This window comes from Lynx rufus, unplaced genomic scaffold, assembly GCF_022079265.1.
Source record: "Lynx rufus isolate CCGP_SWC_20201006 ecotype Redwood Valley unplaced genomic scaffold, mLynRuf1.p SCAF_15, whole genome shotgun sequence".
Lineage (NCBI taxonomy): Eukaryota > Metazoa > Chordata > Mammalia > Carnivora > Felidae > Lynx > Lynx rufus.
This window is the reverse complement of record NW_025814829.1, coordinates 63,508,167-63,530,080: the sequence shown is the minus strand read 5'-3', so window position 1 is coordinate 63,530,080 and position 21,914 is coordinate 63,508,167. Positions and strand designations below refer to the sequence as shown.

Genomic DNA, 21,914 nt, shown 5'->3' with positions numbered 1-21,914 from the left:
AACATTTATGAGAGAATATTGTGAAAAAATGTATGCCAGCAAGTTGGACAACTTAGAAGAAATGAATAAATTCCTAGAAATATATAACTTACCAAACTAAAACAAGAAGAAATAGAAAATTTCAAAAAAGTCAATAACCAGCAAGGAAACTGAATCAGGAATCAAAAAACTCTAAACAAACACAAGTCTAGGACCAGATGACTTCAGATGTAAATTTTAACATGTAAAGAACAGCTAATACAAAAAAAAAAAAAAAAAAGAAAAAAAGTTCAACCTGTCCTTTTCAAATTGTTCCAGAAAAACATAAAAGGGAAACTTCCAAATTCATTCTATGCCAGCTTTACCCTGCTACCAAAACCAGATAAAGACACCACAAAGAGAATTACAGGCCAGCATCTCTGATGAACATGCAAAAATCTTCAACAAAATAAGCAAACTGAATCCAACAATACATTAAAAAATCATTCACCGGGGGCAGCTGGGTGGCTTAGTCAGGTAAGCATCCAACTTCAGCTCAGGTTACGATCTCATGGTCCGTCGGTTTGAGCCCAGTGTCAGGCTCTGTTGACAGCTTGGACCCTGGAGCCTATTTCAGATTCTGTGTTTCCCTCCCTCTCTGTCCCTCCCCTGCTTGTGCTCCTTCTCAAAAATCAATAAACATTAAAAAAATCATTCACTATAACCAAATAGGATTTATCCCTGGTTTGCAGGGGTGGTTCAATATTTGCAAATCAATGAATGTGATACCTCATTAATTTTCAAAAAAGCATAAAATCATATCATTGCAATAGATGCAGAAAAAGAATTTGACAAACTATAACATCCATTCATGATACAAACCTCAGCAAAGTAGGCTTAGAGGAACCATACCTCAACATAATAAAGGCCATATATGGAAAATGAGCAGCTAATATGATCCTAACTGGGGAAAAACTGAGAGAAAAACTTCTTAGATCTTGCTTCTAGTTATCTGCTTCTTCTCATTAGCACCATTGGTTGTTAATAAATTAATCTTAACATTCATTACATCCTACTTTAATGGAGACCAATTTCTCCTATACAGGTTTATGTGTCTTATCTCTTTTTTTTTCATCCACTTTTCAATTTATCATTTTTGTTTTTTTTTTTTTTCTTAACAAACTCCCCAAAGGTTAGATTTCTTTTGTTCACATATCTGTTAGGAAAAGTGTGGCCAGGACAGCTAGTCTCTGCCCTGCTCAGCTTCAGGTGGGGCAGCTGAAAGGTTTGGGGTTGGATCCATTTGAAGATTTGTTCACTAACGTCTGGTGGTTGATGCTGGCTGTTGCCTGGGACTTCAGTTCAGGAGGCAGCAGAAACACTTAAACTGACACACCTAGACCCTCTTTGTGGCCTAGGCTTCCTCACTAGATGGGGAGCTAGATTCCAAGTTAGCAGCCTGAGATACAGAGCAAGGCAGAATCGCCTTTTGTCACCTAGACTTGGAATACACACAGGATCATAGTCACATATTCTGTTAATTAGGAGCAAGTCACTAAGGTTGTTCCATGGTCTTTTTTTTAGTGGAATTAATATTTAAAACCTATGGACACCTTTAAAAAGCAGTATACTTTACCCACTGGCCACAAATGTTTGTATTCCTCCCACCTGAAAAATACATTCACTCCTCTCTCCCTCCAATACCTCCTGCAAGTCGCAGTTATCATGGCATCAGGTTCAGGGCTTGAGTCCAAGATCTTACCATCTTAATCGGGTGCAGTGGGGATAAGCTGCCTGGGTTATGGTATCTCAAGTATAGCCCCTTGAGTGCAAGTGTTCTCAATATGAGGACTTGAGAATGAAAGAGACAGTTATTTACCACTCACAAATGCAACATTCTAGTCAACTGCTGAGGACTCACCCATTCAGAAAAAGAAGATGGGAAGCACCCTAGTCCATAAGAGTTTTGAAATATAGCCTGATGCATGCTGTCAGTTCTTAAGTTAGGACTTAGTCCTAACCACGGGAATACTTTCTCCATGTCTCTTCCCTTTCTTTACTCCTTGAGCTCTTAGTTCCTTCCTTTTCATAAGGAATGACCTGTATTTGCAGCTGTTTTTTCATCCTGCTTCCTCCCTGTGGGACTTCTAAGACCCAAAGGCCTCTTTTCATTTTGCACTATTTGGCCCCTTTTAGTCCAAGGTAGCAAATAGTATGTTTGCTACTATATATCTCTTACCTTTTTTAGTTTTCTGTAAATATTACTGGATTTCATGCCGTGTTTTAGCAAAGCGACCCTCCCAAGTCCTTTTGAGATAAGCTTTTCGCTTCAGGTTTCCTGTGAAGCTCTTACAGGACAACGCCTTTAAAATTCGTCTACTTTTGGGGCTCCTGGCTGGCTCAGTTGGTAGAGCATGTGACACTTGATCTCTGGGTGCTGAGTTTAAGCCCCATGTCGGGTGTGGAACCCACTTTAAAAAAAATCTTATAGTCTTAAGATCCTTAAAGAAATTGGAGGCATACCTTAAATCTTTCTGTTTTCCTGGTAGCACCCTGGAGTTTCCCTGAACCCAAAAGCCATTTCTTTATTTTAGCATTATTTGACAGTTCAACGTGGAGAGAGGCTGTAAATGAGAAACAGATACTTGAACCCAGTAAGTCCTGGTTCCTTTCAGTTGCATAGTCTTTCTTTAGTTTCTCTTTCCTATCCGTTTTACTTTCAGGTATTTTGTAGCACGACTTCCCTTTCGTCCAGTGTCATTTTCTTCACTTGCTTAGAAACCCTTGCTGTCAGCCTCTTCACAGGCCATCAGGTTTCCACTAAGAGTCTTGTGGAGGCCCTTTTTGGGTCTCATTCTTACACTTTTCTACATCTTTCCAGGTTCGACCTACCTCCTGGTTCAAAGGAAGTTTAGTTTTAGGTTTTTTTCAATAGCAGCACACCATTTTTAGTATCAGTATCTGTGGTAGTAATTTACTGCTGCATAATAAGCCACCTCAAAACCTAGTAGTTCAAAACAGCATTTCTCTTGTTCACCAATCTTTAGTTTAGGCAAAGCAGAGTAGGGCAACTCATTTCTTCTTCATTTGGCATCAGCTGGCATAACTGGAAGCTGGAGACTAGAATCATCTAAAGGCTTGTTCACGCACGTGTTTGGCTGTTGAGGCTGGCCTTTGGCTAGGACGTTGGCTAGTCTCAGCTGGAGTATCTACATGAAGACTCACTAGGTAGCCTGGGATTCCTCACCACGTGGTGGCTGCATTCTAAGGGTGAGCTTCCCTAGAGAAAGAAAGTCAGATGGAAGCTGTATCACATTTTCTAAGCTGGCCTTAAAAATCACAGCAGTTCTGCATATTCTGTTCACGAGAAACCAGTTACTGAAGCCAGCATATATTTAAGGGGAGGGATTTTCACAGAAGTATCAATGAATTTATAAAACCACCACATCCACTCATCTTGTCTTACCAATCATATATAATGGATGGAAGTCCTTCCCAACTCAGCATCACTGAAACTCCAGCCAGTTTTGTTGTTGTTGTTGTTGTTTAGTATTCTTATTTTCTAGAAGGTAACAAAGGATTACAAGATAACAGTATTGAATTAATTTTTTTTTTTTTTTTTTGCTCAAAAAAATATGTGGATCATCCAATTAAAGTTTTATACCGGGAGATGTGATTTCTTAACACATCCCGGAGAATCATTTCTCCTGGGAATGCAGCTCAAATTAGCATAAAACATTTGCAGTTCAGAAACAGGCCGTGCCATTAGAATCATTACTTCTAGATTCATGAATTAGAGTCTTATTTCCAGAGTCTTATCTTGGGACGTATTTTTTTGACTTGGGCATACATAAGTCAATATGATATTGGTAAAACTTCTTTAAAAATTATGGAGTGTTAAGATGGGGGAAGGGCTAAGAGACTTTCTCCTAAGAGGGGACTTATTTTATGAAAGAAAGATATGAAAAAATCATAGAAAAATAAAAGTATAGAATCAAGTGCAAATGTTGTGTACTAAAGAGAATGATAGCAAAGATCTATTTCAGTAACACCTGATGACTATAACTTGGCTCTTGATTTTCTGAGTTGTTTAAGGTTCTACATTCTAACACAGGTAAAATTTTGTTGCAAATGAGTTTATTTAAAAAGTTGAGTGCCTGGCTGGCTCAGTTACTCTTGATCTTGAGATTGTGAGTTCAAGCCTCACACTGGGCGTAGAGATTGCTTAAAATCTGGAAACAAAATTTTGATAGTAGTTTTGAGTTAGACTCTTTTCACTCCACTTCCAAACTATAGTGTTTTATTCATGCAGGCTGATGTCCTTACAACAGAACTGGAAACTACATCTTCAAAATGTCTACACCTGGATGCAAAAAATCAAGTTCTTCAACAAGAGTTGTTATCAATGAAAGCTTTCGAAGAAGAACGTGAAAAACTGGAGAGCAATAACAAGAAGTTACAGCAAGAATTAGTAAAATTGAAACAATTTATGGAAATGAATATGGTAGAACGCAGTCAAGTGGAGCAGTATAAACGGGAGATTGAAGAAAGAGCACGACTGGACATAGAAGAAAAATTACACGAAGTCAACCTGTTTTTACAGGTTAATTGATCTGTAATGTGCTTTAATTCACTGCAAATTACATTTTGGTTAGATGTATTGTAGGGGTTTCCTCTACTTGCTTTATGGTAATTTGTAGATTTCTGGAGGTATTTGTTCCTCCCTTTAAAGATTTCAGTTTTCATCATTATTCCTACTAAATCGAGAGGATAAGAAAAAATGATGATTTAAACAACTAGCCTCACTATTAAGAGGAAAAGAAAAATTATGATTTAAAAACTGCACTGTACTTGGATTATTCTTAAGTTTATTGTTGACTTTTAAATTTTTGTCATTGATTCTATTATTTGAATTATCAGATTGCATGAATACTAATACAAGAATGATTGAACTTTAATTTTATAAATCATGTTTAATTTGGTTGACATTGATGATAAATATTTTATACTTGAGCTTTTTTTTTCATTTAAAATTGCTCTCTGAATCATTGACTCAGAACTAAAGGAAACAGGTATAATTAATTATTCAGATTATAGCTATTTTAAAACTATCCTGTTAATTTGCTTTAGGCACAAGCAGCAGCTCGAGAAAACTTGGACCAGTTAAGAGAAAATGCTCATGCTTCAACGAGAAGTCAAATGGAACTTAGAATTAAAGATCTGGAATCTCAGGTCTCTACAATGAAGACTTCTCAAGAAGATTCTACTAAAACAGAGTTGGAAACCTACAGGCAACTCTACCTAGAAGAATTAAAAGTTAGAAAGTCCTTGAGAAATAAGCTGAACAGGTAAGTCAAAAGAGAATCATAGACAAGAAATTTAGCTTATTAATTTGCCTCCACAGCATAATTTCTGTGGAGCCAAGATCATGAGATGAGTAGGAAGTGAAAGCCAACTAGATCGTGTCATTTTGGAAAATGAGGTTTCTAAGTGAACTTACCTTTGAAATGTTAGTCCAGGACAGTTTGCATCCCTCTTTTTTTCGCTTTTACAGGACCTCTTCCCCCACCCCACCCCCGCACCCCCCGCCCTGTATATTTTCCATTGATCGGATCTGCTAGTCTTTAAGTGCATTGTTCGAAGCTTTCTCATTTAGAAGCATATTATTATAAAATTGCTTGTCAGAATTACCCTAAATAGAAATGTCGATGAGTTTCTTTTTGGAAGATTACATCTTTAACTTAAAAGGTCAAGTACTACTACTACTCATCCTGGCAGCTTGGTACATTTATTCTCTTGATTGTGACCTTTGGTATGATTCCTAGAGTGGGCCTTGAGACAAACTATCCTTTATGCTTTTTCTACTTTACATAAAGGCATCCGGGTGAAATACAGAAAGACTCACACAGGGCTGAAGGGTAGTATAATTCCCAAAGTGGCTAAAAAGAGCACCATGGTGGGAGGGAGGCCTGTGGAAGACTGAAGACAGAAAGGGCAGATTCTGCCTCCAGTGCCTTGGTAACTGTTATAAGCTAATTGCCTCTGTAGCTGTTTTAGTTCTTTCTGATCACACCTCTGCCATCTACTATCTCCCCTAGAGATTGTTGTTCTCAATGATTCCTCAGTGTCAAATGCTCAGTTTCTTTGAGATAATAAGTGAAATGTACAAGAGTGGTGAAAGCAAACGCTTGAAAATGTCTTTGAGGGGTGGTTTAGTTTTACATCTGTAAACAGGTTTACTAAATATAAGTAGGTATATATAATGGCATCCTGAAGGATCCTGTCAGTACAGCCATTCCAGAAGACAGCAAGTATTATTTGTTAACCCATGTACATCACTGATAGCCACTTCTCTCCCTTCCCTAACTTGAATTGTTAGTTAGGAATCCCCCTGGAAACATAAGTATTTCTTTAGAGCAATTTTAAAAGTATAATTTTAGAGAGTAGGTGTGCTCCGTCACATGTTCAGTGCTAAATCACTGTTCAATGGCAAATACTATTTACTATTATGGAAACGTAAAAAATGTAGGTCATTTAGGAATGATTTAGGGAAAAAGAAAATGTATTTGTGTTTTTTAATCTTCACAGGACTAATGAGAGACTGTCAGAGAGCAATACAAAACTTCTTGAGGAGAGACAGCAGCACCAAACTTTACTCAGGACTCTTACTATGAGCCCAGGCCTGGAACCACCTTATTGTGGACATTTTGAAAATAATTTAGTGCTCAATGGAAACCTTACTCCAAGAGGAAACTTAGTGATTCCTACCTTAAACCCACGGCCGTCATATGACTACAGGGAGACTTCCTTGTGGAAGGTTAGTTATATTATCTGTTTTACGTTGGGTTTCAGATATCTGATATAGTTGTTGCTTTTAATTTGGTGAAATTATGAGTTGTTTAAGTAACCAATACATACGAAGTAAAAGTCATAATTATACATGCTAAGAAAGAACTGAGCTTAATTTTATATATATTAGTCCCTTGATCTCTCATTTCTAAGAGATACTTATTTTTATTTTATTTTAGCGAGAGAATGAGTGAGTGCATGCAGGGGAGGGGCAAAAGGAGAGGGAGAAAGAGAATCCCAAGCAGGTTTCATGCTCAGCACAGAGCCGAATGTGGGGCTCAGTCTCAAAACCATGAGATCATGACCTGAGTCAAAATCAAGATTTGGACACTTAAAACAACTGAGCCACCCAGGTGTGCCACAAGAGACACCTAGCATTAACTGTATTCAGTAAATATAACTAAACTTACCCATGTTAAATTTCTTGAAAAGCTTTCATTTAAATTTGATTTTAGAAAATAAATGTTATTGCCTGCTAACCACAGGTACACTTAGATGCTTGGACTTATTTTCAGTTGGCAGTGGTTCATAAACATTTGAGAGTTTTGCTATAATCCAGTTTTTGCACCCCTGTATGTCAGTGAATGATCGTCCTCCAAACACTTAATGACATATGAATGTTTACTATTTAAAAGAATCCATGGGGGTGCCTGGGTGGCTCAGTCAGTTCAGCGTCTAACTCTTGATCTCAGCTCAGGTTTTGATCTCAGGGTCATGAGTTCAAGTCCTGCATTGGGCTCTATGCTAAGCATGGAGGCTACTCTAAAAAAAAAAAAAAAAAAAGAATCCATGGTAAGTCCTTTTTATGAATTAAATCAACTTGTAACACCAAAAAGGTTAATTTCTATTTTCAGTTAAAGTTTTGCTATTTTCTTACACGAGAATACATCTTTAATTGCTTTCTTAATTATGGCACTCTTTTTTCTTTTTCCTTTTTTTTTTTTTTTACTTACAGCACCTTTGTTTCAATTTTTATAAACTATCTTGCTGAGCGATTGTAGAGCATTTTATAAATAGCTAAATCAAGCAAATATTTGAATTTTTAAAATGAAGCTTTTATTTCTTCAAATGAGTTCTTTGCTCCTTTCTCTTTTCTTTTTCTGGAACCCCTTGAATGCAAGTATTATAACACTGAATGTTGTCCCACAGGTCCCTTAACCTAGCCTCATTTTTAAAATTCTTTTTTTCTTTTTGTTTTTCGGCTTGGATGATTTCTACTACCCTGTCTTGCAAATTGTTGATCTGTTCTTCTGCATCTTCTTATCTGCTGTTGATTCCCTCTAGTGTATTTGTCATTTCTGTTATTGTATCCTTCAGCTCTGATTGGTTCTTTTTTATATTTTCTATCTCTTTCTGATGTTATCACTGGATCCATTCATTCTTCTCCCGAGTTCACTGAGCATCTTTATGACCGTTACCTTGAACTCTTTATGAGGTACATTACTTATCTCTGTTTCACTTAGTTTTTTTTCTTAGGTTTTGTCATGTTCTTTCATTTGGAATGTATTCCTCTGTGTCCTCGGTTTGTCTGACTTTCTATGTTTGTTCTTAAAACGGTTCCTTTCAACTTTTTCTCTCTTTCGAGTGAGCGATGCTTTTGAACAATGTACGTTAATTATGAAGTCAAGGAAGAAGAGAATGTTTCTGTAAGTGTCGTCTAGTCATTTTTCTTGGTGGAGCTGTGACAGGTGACACTGGGTAGGCGGCAAGTAACCCTGCTCTTCTCTTTCTAAATTCAGAACACAGGAGACAGGGAGATGGAGAGAAACTTAGTAGCTTTATTACTAATAAACACTAACAAATTGGAGGATACGATTTAGGTTATGTTAGCCACTTTGGGCTTCCTCCCAAATCGGGCACTTCCCCACACAGTTGTAAATTGAGGAAACAAATGCTTGACCCCCACCCCGGGGGCCGGGTGCTTACCACAGAGCTGAGAGCAGACCCAAATTCATGTTACTGTGGGCAGGCACATCTTTTCAAAGAGGAGATCCAGAAACACATAAGCACTGCTTAGCTCCGTCTCCCAAATTCACCCGTTAGGTGAGTCTCCCTTCCCGTCGGGAGGGAGACAGAGATAAGTCCACATGTGAGAAGTGAAGGTTCACCTATAATTTCCGACTGGATTTAAATTATAAATAAAGTGAATTGTGTCTTTTGTACATACCAACGAATGATGAGAGGTTAGACAGAAGCATGCTAGAAGGGAAGGAGAAATCTGTGTTGGGTTTTAAATTTTGCTGTAAATAACCACACCATGGGTTCACTCATTTGTTGATCGATTTTGATAAAACAAATTTTCTTTGGAAGGAATAAATAATGCTTTCAGGAAGAATTTCCTCAGTTTCAGCTTACTTGCTTCACCTAAAGATTTTCTCTTTCAAGTTCTCTGTCCTGTGGTTTAAAAAAGTTGTTCTTGGGGCGCCTGGGTGGCTCAGTCGGTTAAGCGGCCGACTTCGGCTCAGGTCATGATCTCGCGGTCCGTGAGTTCGAGCCCCGCATCGGGCTCTGTGCTGACAGCTAACAGCCTGGAGCCTGTTTCAGATTCTGTGTCTCCCTCTCTCTGACCCTCCCCCATTCATGCTTTGTCTCTCTCTGTCTCAAAAATAAATAAACGTTAAAAAAAATTTAAAAAAAATAAAAAAGTTGTGCTTAAAAATTGACTGCTACTAAAAGGAGTTAACATAATTTCTGTTCCTTTATTTTTATTCATGACTTTAAAATTTGTAATTTAGTTAGAGAGCTACTATTGTGGGCCTCATACCTAAACATTATTGAGCCACATGACAAAGTTTTATGTATTCATTTTCTCTGAGTTATACTTAAAATACACGTATGTTTCCTGACTATGAGGAAGTAACTGGCATAGAACTCTAGGCTTGGTAAGACCACAAGTGTATTCCTGGTCTGCATCTAGTTGGTTTCATGACCTCAGGCAAAGTACACTCTCTCTGAGCTAAACAGTGAGTTTTGAGACACCTCATGTGGGCAGGAGAGATTGGGGTGTCGCCATTTCTCTCCCCATGACCAACATCGTGGGGCTTCAGGGAACGGACAGTGAGCCTCAGTGGAGGCAGCCCATTACACCAAACCCTGCCTCTCTGTGCCTGGTAACTGCTTCTTTATGGGAGTGAGACTGACACTGATGGGACCAGACAGTCCCTCCCCTAGACCAGCACAGCCACCAGTCCCAGGCACCAATAGACAACTCTCCTGTGGTTTTGTCTGAGTTTGTTTGTTTTCATTTGAATTATTATTCTTTTTTTCTTTTCTTTTCTTTTTTAATGTTTATTTCTTTATTTTGAGAGAGAGAGTGAGTGATCAAGCAGGAGAGGTGCAGAGAGAGGGAGAGAGAGAGAGAATCCGAGCAGGATCAATGCTCTCACTGCAGAGCCTGATGGGGGTTTTGAACCCACCAACAGCGACATGACCTGAGCCAAATTCAAGAGTTGGATGCTTCATCAAATGAGCCGCCCAGGCGCCCATCTTTTCTTTCCTTTTCTGTCCCTTTCTCCTCTTTTTCTCTTTTTTGTCTTTCTACTCTCCTCTTTCCTCTTCTCCCGTTAGAATCAGCCTAGTAGTCTCGAGTTGATTTTCAGTCAAAGCTAATTATATATATATATTTTTCTCTTTGTTCCTCTGTTCTGATTGTTTGTTTGATCGGGCATTTTCTCTATACTTTTCCAGATCTCCTTCTTCCTTTTCCTCCTTCTCTTTCTGGATTAAGCCCTATAGCTCCTTTGAGTCACTGCCTGGTCTTTTTTTCCACTCCTGTCATTTCTTTCTTTGTTTGGCCTAAGGAATCTTCACCACCCTCTTCTCCTTTTTTCCAGGATTACTTCAACAAACAAATCAAAGCACACCTGGTGGAAGGCGCAAGCCACCACTCCAAGTAGCAAGAAAAGCAGCCAAAGACGCACCAAAAGAGTGCACACAGGGGCGCCTGGGTGGCGCAGTCGGTAAAGCGTCCGACTTCAGCCAGGTCACGATCTCGCGGTCCGTGAGTTCGAGCCCTGCGTCGGGCTCTGGGCTGATGGCTCGGAGCCTGGAGCCTGTTTCCGATTCTGTGTCTCCCTCTCTCTCTGCCCCTCCCCCGTTCATGCTCTGTCTCTCTCTGTCCCAAAAATAAATAAAAAGCGTTGAAAAAAAAATTAAAAAAAAAAAAAAAAGAGTGCACACAACACACTCCAAAAACATTTGTTCAACTGCCAGGCCCTGGACCTGTAGGACCCCTTTTTAATATAGTAGAACTCGCAGGTGTGGGACACAGAACAAGCTATTAAAACACATAAAGGGCAGGAATCAGGCCAAAACAACAAAATCGAAGAATTCTCCTCAAAAAAATTCCAGGAAGAAAGGACAGCCAGAGAAGTGCTCAAAAGAGACAGAAACAATATATCTGAGCACGTTTTTGGAATAACACTCATAAGATGCATAGCTGGGCTTGAAACCAAGCATAGAAGACAGCAGACAATCTACTGCTTCAGAGATCAAGGACCTAAGGAATCATCATGATGAATGCTGAAAATAAAATGTAAACGAGATACAAAATAAATTGGATGCAGTGACAGCAAGGATGGGAGAAGCAGCAGACAGAGTCGGTGAAACAGAAGATAAAATTATGGACAAAGATGAAGCAGAGAAAAGAAAGAAAGGAAATTACTAGACCACGAGGCAGGTACTAGAGATCTAATTGATTCGGTGAGATGAAATATTAGCCACATAATAGGAGTCCCAGAAGAAGAAGAGTGAGAGAAAGGGCAGAAGGTTAATTTGAACAACGTATAGCTGAGAACTTCCCTCATCTGGGGAAGGAAACAGGCATCCAAGTCCTGGCGGCACATTGAATTCCCTTCCAAATCAACAAAACCAGGTCAGCACCACAACATGTCATAGCGAAACCAGAAAAATACAAAGATAAAGAGAGAATTCTGAAACCAGCTAGGGACAAACGGGTCTTAATCTACAAGGGAAGACACATAAGGGTATCAGCAGACCTGTCCAAAGAAACTTGTCAGGGCAGAAGGGAGGGGTAGGAAACTGTCAATGTGCTGAATGGGAACATATGCAGCAAAGAATCCTTTCCCCAGCAGGGCTGTCATATGAATAGAAAGAGAGAGAAAGGCTTCCCCAGACAAACAAACCTAATGGAGTTCATGACCACTAAACCAGCCCTGCAGGAGACCCTAAGGGGCGACTCTGTGAGTGGAAAGCAGCAGAGACTACAAAGGACCAGAGGCCTCACCAAAAGCATGAAACCTTCAGATAACACAATGACACTAAATCCATATCTTTAATCACTCTGAATGTCAATGGACTCAATGCCCCAATCAAAAGACACAGGGAATCCGAATGGGTAAAACACAAAGCAAAACCAAAGAACAAGATCCATCTATATGCTGTCAACAAGACACTGATTTTAGACCCCAGGACACCTCCAGAGTCAAAGTGAAGGTATGGGGAACCACCTATCATGCTACTAGAAGTCAAAAGAAAGCTGGAGTCGCCATACTTCCACCAGACAGACTAGATTTTAACCCAAACACTGTAGTAACAGATTCAGAAGGGCGTTTTATCACAATTAAGGGGTCTATCCATCAAGAGGAGCTAACAATTGCAAATGTTTATGCCACCAAAGTGAAACGCCCACATATATGAATCGATGAATCACAAACATGAATAAATATATACATACAAATACCATGATTGTAGACGACTTTAAGACTCCACGCATGGCAATAGGCAGATCGTCAAGGCAGAAAATCAGTAAGGAAACACAGATCCAATGTGTCATTGGACCAGATGTATTCAGATATACATACATATATATTGCCCTTCATATATACATTTATATACCTGGATATGAATACCGATATATTGAGATCTTTGCATCCAACAGCAGTAGAATGCACATTCTTTTTAAGTGCACAAAGAACATTTTCCAATATAAGTGACATCCTGGGTCACAAAACAGCCCTCCACAAATATAAAAGGACTGAGATCATACCTTGCATAGTTTCAGATCACAACAACGAGCACTTGCTCATTCTTTCTCTCTCTCCCTCCCTTTCCAAGAGAAATACAAACATTACAAAAACATTTAGCTCAGCTCCTTCCAAGAAAGAGAAGAAAAGAATAATAAACCTTGAGGGGCAATGAGTCATGGATGAAAACCACACATAGACAGTAGAATTCCATAACCAATATGTTGACAATGGAGTTGACAGAAAGTGATGTACTAAAAGAACAGACACTAAAGAAATGTTTTCTGCAAAGAAAAATTAGGGTAGGGGTAAACCATTAAAAAAGAGCACGGTGGGGGGGGGGGACACGTCGGTGGCTCAGTCAGTTCAGCCTCCAACTTAAGCTCATGAGTCATGATCTCACGGTTTGTGGGTTTGAGAACTTCATTGAGCTCTGTGTTGACAGCTCGGAGCCTGGAGCCTGCTTTGGATTCTGTGTCTCCCTCTGCCTCTGCCTCTACCCCACTTGCACTCTGTCTGTCTCTCTCTCTCTCCAAAATAAATAAACTTAAAAAAAATACCTTAAAAAGCATGGGGGGAGAAGAAAAAAAAAGGAAAAAAAAAATAAGACATGACCAATCAATCAAGCATGAGCTTAAGACAAGGAAGAAAAGGAAAAATGTGAGCAAATTAAGGTAAGTGGAAACAACATACATTTTTCAACAGGTACACAAGTAGGATTGGGAATATACTATGAACAATAGTCTCTTTTAAACCTTTTAAACGTACATATATAATCTATACGTAAAACAGAGGTTTTGATTCACAGTATATCCCTAATAATACTGACTTTTATCACTCTACAGTTATCTGGTTATAAATACTGTAATAAAGAATTTAAGTTTTTTCACTATAAAATAAATTGTTCAATTACTGGCAGCGATCGCTTCCTAAAAGCTATAAATTCTTATTAGACTAACAAAAGAACAGAAAAAGAGAGGTTCCTAACACAACAACTTTCACTATGGAGAAAGAATTGGGAATGAGAATTCTGGGAAGAAATGTGAACCTTCAAAGGACGCATATAATGGGACACAGATGGGGTTGAAAAAACAAAGGCTGAGGAGTTTTTCTCTGCAATTCTAAGCTCAAAATGGGAGGATACTAAAAATATACGTAACCTTCTTTCATATGTAACTCCTGATTTCCTCAATATAATTCATTTGCGTTTATACGTATTAAACACTAAACGGAATATAAACTGAAGCCTTACTTTTTAAATTCACATATTTAATTGTGATATATCATGCATATTTCATTACTTTTCAAATTCCATTCTACGGAATTCCATTTCCCTACCCATTTATTCACATTCAAAAAATATGACATTGCTTCTTCCAAGCAAGACTTTATTCTAGGAGCTCCAGAAGTCAAACAAGTAACCTCCAGTAGCTTATAATGATTTAGAGGCTTTGAAATGAATATTTAAATAAATATCAGATGTCTGAAACTTTAAATTTTAGAATCTGACACAAGGATTAGGAGGAGATATTTTTAAAAGCTAGAATATGAAAGATTTCTGAAATTAGGCTATGTCAGATTTCTGACAACTTGGCTATGAAGAGCCTCTGCTCATAGAGCTACTCTTTTCAGCAAAATATGTATTCTTCAGGGAGATGCACAATTTTAACTTACTCTTCATGGAGTTATTTCAAAAATACAGGGAAACACCTTTGTAAGGTAAATGTTGAGAAATAATGTAAACATCTAAATTTCTACATTTTCTAATATTATTTTAGTCTAAATGTAGAACAAAAGACAGAGACAAAGGAAAATCCTGTATCTCACCAAAATAAAAACTGCCCGGGGCGGGGCGCAACCTACAATAGATAATTGGATCCAATAAAATTTCATTTAGGCATGAGTATTATCAGTCATGTTAGTATCACAGTAAGAATCCTTATCCTTAACCAAATGTCATATTTCCTCCATTATGGGAAAGCTTTTCCCAATATAATTTGACGGTCATTATATATTTTCCAGCCCATTCTTTTATCAGCCTCCACCTGTAGGGTTTACCAAAGTAAAACAAAACAACACAAAACAAAAAATTCAATGTGACCTGTATCTGTTAAATGGTTTGTTCTGGCTAACTTTCCATTACACACATAAAATGATGATACACAGGCTACTGTTAAATTTTAAAAGTAAGGGAGAAAACTAAATTCAGAGCAGGAAAGTGAGTTTCACAGGAGGGTACTTTACCTTGGTACCGAAATCTAAGCCTTGGCTAGGTGATGTAGGCCATGAATCATCAGGACCAGGTTTGTCGGAAAGCCTTTAGAGCAAAAATATACAACAAAAACATGTTAATTTATTTAAAAACAAAATTTCAAAAATTAAGGGAAAGGTCAGCTGTTTATTCAGTGAAGTTTCTTGGTATAATTAAAAGTTGGCCTCTGGTTTTTTCATTTTTTATTTTAATTCTAGTAATAGTAACATCCAGTGTCTTATTAGTTTAAGTTGTACAATATAGTGATTCACCAACTCCATACTCACCCCGTGCTCATCATGACAAGGACACTCCTTCATCCCCATCACCTCTTTCACCCCTCCCACCATTCACCTCCTCTCTGGGAACCATCTGTTTGTTCTCTGCAGTTAAGAGCCTATTTCTTGGTTTGTCTCTCCTTTTTTTCTCCCTTTGCTCATTCGTTTCTTAAGTGCTACATGAGTAAAATCATATGGTACTTGTCTTTCCCTGACTTTTCTTAACCTACTACTCTCAGGCTCCAGGTCATTGCAAATGGCAAGGTTTCAAATTTTTTATGGTTCAGTAATATTCCAGTGTGTGTGTGTGTGTGTGGATATACATATACACACAAACATATATATAAGACTTCTTCGTTCACTCATTTGTCAAAGGACGCTTGCGCTGGCTATTGGAAATAATGCTGCAATAAACACAGGGGTGCGTGTGTCCCATGGAATTCGTGTTTTTGTATTCTTTTGGGTAGTATCCAGTAGTGCAATTACTGGATCATAGGAGAGTTCTGTTTTTAATTTTTTTGAGGAACCTCCATACTGTTTTCCACAGGGGCTGCACCCATTTGCATTTCCACCAACAGTGCAAGAGGGTTCCTTTGTCTCCACATCCTCGCAAACACTCGCTTCTTGTGTCCTGGAGTTTAGCCATTCTGACAGGTATGATGTGGTATCTCATTGTAGTTTTGGGGAGCATCTTTTCATGTGTCTGTTGATCATCTGTATGTTGTCTTTGGAAAAGTGTCTGGTCATGTCTTCTGCTCATTTTTAAACTGGGCTTTTTTGGAGGGGGGGATGTTGACTTGTATCAATGTTTTATACATTGTGGATACTAACCCTTTACTGGATTTGCAAAACATTTGCAAATATGTTCTCCCATCCCAGAGGTTGCCTTTTAGTTTTACGGTTTCCTTCACTATACAAAATCTTTGTAGTTTGATGTAGTCCCCATAGTTTATTCTTGCTTTATTTCCCTTGGCTCAGGAGACATAATGAGTAAAATGTTGCTATAGCCAAATTGAGAGAAATGATGGCCTGTGGTCTCTTCAAGGATATTTTATGGTTTCAGGTCTCACACTTAGGTCTTTAATTCATTTTGAGTTTATTTGTGTGTATGGTAAAGAAATTGGTCCACGTTCATTCTTTGGCATGTGGCTTGTCCAGTCTTCCCAACACCATTTGGTGAGGAGACTGCCTTTTCCCCACTGCATAGTCTTTCCTGTTTGTGGAAGATGAACTGACCATACAGTTATGGATTTATTTCGGGGTTTTCGGTTCTATTCCAAGAGCTATGTGACTATTTTTTACGCCAGTACCCACCATACTGTTTGGATTACTACAGCTTTGGAATAAAATTTGAAATCTGAGATTGCGATACCTCCAGTTTTCCTCTTTCGCAATATTGCTTTGGCCATTCAAGGTCTTTGTGGTTGTATACAGCGTTTAGGATTGGTTGTCTAGCTCTGTGACAAATGCTGTTGGTATGTTGACAGGGATTGCATTACATCTGTAGATTGCTTTGGGTAGTGTAGACACTTTCAAAATAAGTATTCTTCCCATCTATGAGCATCGGATGTCTTTCTCTTTCCGTCACCTTCAATTTCTTTCATGAGTGAATGAATGAAAAACATCTGCAGCCAAAGAGTCTATCCAGAACACTATCATTCAGATGGAAGGAGAGATGAAGAGGTTCCCAAATAAATACCAAGTGAGCTCAAAACCAACAAATCACCCCTGCAAGAAATGTTAAAGGGACTCTTTAAGTGGAAAAGAAACACCTAAAGTGACAGCATTAAAGTGAGAAACGCAAAAGCAATGAAAATGAGTATCTGTAAAACATCAGCCAAAGTATTCACTATATCACTATATCACTCAAATCAAAGGCACTGGGTGACAGATAGGGGCACCTGGATGGCTCAATCGCTTGAGATTTCCACTCTTGATTTCAGCTCAGGATATGATGCCAGGATCACGGTATTGAGCCCTGGTTGGGCTCTGCACTGAGCATGGAACTTGCCTAACATACATCCTCATTATCATTCTCTCTCTTTCTCTCTCTCTATCTTCCCCCATTCCCCCCACCCCACCCTCCCGTGCCTGTGCTCTCTCTCCTCATAATAAAAGGCACTGGGTGATAGGATGAATAAAATATATGACCCATCTATCTTCTACCTAAAAGAGACTAATTATAGAACTAAAGTATCAAAAGAAAACTGCAGTCGCCATACCTATATCAGACAAATAGATTTCAAAATAAAACTGTAACAAGAGACAAAGAAGGACATTATAATAATAAAAGGTATAATACAACAAAAAGACCAAATGTAAACAAATATGCACTTAACCTGAGAGCATCGAACACAAAACAGTAAAAACCTAAAGTAAAGAATTGATACTCATACAAACACAGTAGGGCACTTTAACACCCCAATGACATCAATGGCGATATCATTCCACAGAAAATATACATTTGTATATTTTCTAACAACAGCATGCACATGGGTTCGAGAATCGGTGAAGAAATACTCGACATGGAATGTGGGATATCACCATGTCATTTCCAAAGAACGCCTGCAGCTGCACGAGAGGATTCCTGAGGCCTACCCAAAGGGTGGCACATACATTTGTCTAGACTTGGAAGCCAGAGAATAATCCTGACTGACCCCCACCCTTGTGTACTCCACTCAGCCATTTGGGGAGACAACTGATCTGCTGTGGGGTAACTGCCTGGAGCCTCCTGGGACCTAACCCTAAACCTAACGGTAACCCTAACCAGAACCCTCACCCTACACGTAACCCTATATATCACACTAACTTTACAACAGATCCACATCCAAGCATGTGCCCTCACTTCAGCCTTCCATGCAATTCGGAACACTGATGTCGCTTTGACCCTGGCGATGTCCCTGGACCCAACCTTAAACCTAGCTAAGGCCCTCTCCTCATGGGGACCCAATTCCAACGTCTGACAACAGCACGCACACGGGTTCAAAAATCGGTGCAGAAATACTCGGCATGGAAGATGGAACATTACCATGTCATTTCCAACACTTGACTGCAGCTACAGAGAGGATTTCTGAGGCCTACCCAAAGAGCGTCCCTATGGTGGACGCCTTGGAACCCATTGACTAATCCTGACTGTCAACCTACCTTGTGCATTCCACTCAGCCCTTTGTGGAGAAAACTGCACTGCTGTGTTCCGTGCATAGAGCCTCCTGTGACCTAACCCTAACCCTAACTGTAACCCTAACCATAACCCTCAACCTACACCTAACCCTATCTATCACAATAACTCTACATGAGACCCACAGTCGCCCATGTGCCCTCATGTCAGCCCTCCATGGAATTCACAATACTGGTGGCGCGTCAGCCCTGGCGAAGTCCCTGGACTGAACCTAACACTACCTAAGGCTCTCTCGCCATGAAGACCCAAAGCCAACTTTGACAATAGCACGACCACAGGTTGGAGAATTGGTGCAGAAATACTTGGCATGGAGCCTGGAACATCACCATGTCATTTGCAAAGCCGATTGAAGCTAAAAGAGAGGATTTCTGAGGCCTAGCCAAAGAGCATACGATACACTTGCCTGGCCTTGGAACCCAAAGACCATTCCTGACTGGACCCCTCCCTTGTGCACTCCCCTCATCCCTTCATGGAGACAAATGAATTGTTGTGAGTTCAGTGCCTGGAGCCTCCTGGGAAGAAACCCTAACCCTAACCATAACCCTGAACCTACACATAACCCTATCTCTAAATCTAACCCTACACTTGACTCCCACCCTCGCATGGGCCCTCAACAGAGCCCTTGAGGGATATCATGGGACTGGAGTCACATCAGCCTAGGTGACTTCCCTGCACTGAACCCAAACCCTAGCTAAGGCTCTCTCCAGTTGGGGAACAATTCCAAAGTCTGACAACAGCACGAACACCTATTTGAGAATCAGTGCAGAATTACTCGGCAAGGAAAGTGAAACATCACCATGTCATTTCCAAAGCGTGAAAGCAGCTACAGGAGAGGATTTCTGAGGTCTACCCGAAGGGTGGCCCATAGAGTGTCTGGCCTTGGAACCCAGAGTATAATCCTGACTGGCACCCTCCCTTGTGTACTCCACTGAGACCTTCATGGAAACAAATGCTCTTCTGTGGGGTCAGTGCCTGGAGCCTCCTGAGACCTAATCTTAACCCTACCCATAACCCTAACCATACCCCTCACCCTACACCTAACCCTATCTATCGCACTAACTCTACACCAGACCCACAGCTGCACATGTGCCCAATCTTAAGCCCTCCATGGAATTCACAAAACTGGTGTCGCATAGGCCCTGGCAAAGTCCCTGGACCGAACCCAAGCCCTAGCTAAGGCTCTCTCCCCATGGGGACACAATCCCAAAGTCTGACAACAGCACACACATGAGTTCGAGAATCCTTGCAGAAATATCAGCATGGAACATGGAATATTACCATGTCATTTCGAAAGTGTGACTGCAGCTAAAAGAGAGGATTTCTGAGACTTAATTGAAGAGCATACCATAAAGTTGTCTGGCCTTGGAACCCAAGGACTAATCCTGAATGGCACCCTTCCTTATGCACTCCATTCAGCCCTTTGTGGAGACAATTGAACTGTTGTGAGTTCAGGTCCTGAAGCCTGCTGGGACCTAACCCTAACCCTAACCTTAACCCTGTCCATTACCCTCAACATACACCTAACTATAACTCAAACCATAACCCTACACTTGACCATGCACCCTCACATGGGCCCTCAATTCAGCCCTTGAGGCAGATCATGAAACTGGAGTCGCATCAGCCTTGGCAACATCCCTGGACCAATTCCTAACCCTAGGTAAGGCTCTCTCCTCATGGGGACCCAATTCCAAAGTCTGACAACAGCACGCACACGGGTTGGAGAATCGGTGCAGAAATACTCGGCATGGAACCTTGAACATCACCATGTCATTTCCAAAGTGCCACTGCAGCTGCACAAGAGGATTCCTGAGGTCTACCCGAAGGGTGGCCCACACATTGGTCTGGCCTTGGACCCCAAACACTACTCCTGACCGGCACCGTCACTTGTGTACTCAACTCAGCCCTTTGCAGAGACAAGTAGGGTCAGTGCCTGGGCCCCCTGGGACCTAACCCTAACGCTAACCATAACCCTCAACCTACACATAACCCTATCTATCTCACTAAGTCTACACCAGACCCACAGCTGCGCATGTGCCCTCACTTTAGCCCTTAATGAAATTTATAACACTGGTGTCGTTTCAACACTGGAGCCTTCCCTGGACTGATCCCTAACACTAGTAAGGCCCTCTCCCCAAGACCCAATTCCAAAGTGTGACAACAGCATGCACGCAGGTTCCAGAATCGGTGCAGAAGTATTCGGCATAGAAGCTGGAACATCACCATGTCATTTCCACAGCGTGACTGCAGGTGCATGAGAGGATTCCTGAGACCTACCCGAAGTGTGGCCCATAAATTTGTCTAGCCTTGGAACGCAAAGAGTAATCCTGACTGGAAACCTCCCTTGTGTACTCCACTCAGCCCTTCAGGAAGACAACTGCTCAGCTGTGGGGTCAGTGTCTGGAGCCACCTGGGACATAACCCTAACCGTAACCCTATCTATAACCCTCAACCTACACCTAACCCTATCTATCTCACTAAGTCTACACTAGACCAACGGCTGCCCATATGCCCTCACTTAAGCCCTCCATGGAATTCACAAAAGTGTGGCTTTAGACATGCTGACGTCTTTGGAACAAACCCTTACCCTAGCGAAGGCTCTCTCCCCATTAAGACCCAATTTCAAAGTGTGACAATAGCACGCACATGGATTCAAGAATCGGTGCAGAAATACTCAGCATGGAACCTGGAACATCACCATGTCATTTGCAAAGCAAGACTGCAGCTGCACTAGAGGATTCCTGAGGCCTAAACGAAGAGTGGCCCATATATTTGTCGGGCCTTGGAACCCAAAGACTAATCCTGACTGGCACCCTCCCATGTGTACTCCACTCAGCTGTTGGGGGAGACCACTGCTCAGCTGTGGGTTCAGGTCCTGGAGTCTCCTGGACTCCATAACCCTAAAGTATAACCCTCAACCTACACCTAACCCTATCTATCTCACTAAGTCTACACCAGACCCACAGCCGCGCATGAGTCCTCACTTCAGCCCTCGATGGAATTCACAACACTGGTGTCACTTCAGCCCTGGCAACTTCCCTGGACCGAACCCTAAACCTAGCTAAGGCTCTCTCCCCATGGGGACCCAATTCCACAGTGTGACAACAACATGCACATGGGTTGGAAATCAGTGCAGAAATACTGGGCATGGAACATGGAACATCACCATGTCATTTCCAAGACACGAATACAGCTGCATGAGAGGATTCCTGAGGCCTACACGAAGGGTGACCCATACATTTGTCTTGTGTTAGAACCCAAAGACTAATCTGAACTGGCACCCTCCCTTGTGTGCTTAACTCAGCCCTTAGGGGACACAACTGCACTGTTGTGGGTTCAGTGTCTGGAACCTCCTGAGACCTAAACCTAACCCTAGCCATAACCCTAACCATAACCCACAATGTAAACCTAACTATCTC

The 21,914-nt window shown here is 40.6% G+C and overlaps 1 protein-coding gene across 1 annotated transcript in view; it reads left to right on the top strand.

Moving 5' to 3' along the window:
* Window positions 1-10,779, top strand: part of LOC124509890 (ankyrin repeat domain-containing protein 26-like) — a 44,239-nt gene extending 33,460 nt beyond the window's left edge. The window contains 4 exon segments of the mRNA XM_047076481.1: window positions 4,271-4,561; window positions 5,089-5,306; window positions 6,547-6,775; window positions 10,641-10,779. Of these exon segments, the coding sequence (XP_046932437.1) occupies window positions 4,271-4,561; window positions 5,089-5,306; window positions 6,547-6,775; window positions 10,641-10,703 (801 nt within the window). The 3' untranslated portion in view covers window positions 10,704-10,779.
* The last annotated feature ends 11,135 nt before the right edge of the window (window positions 10,780-21,914 follow it).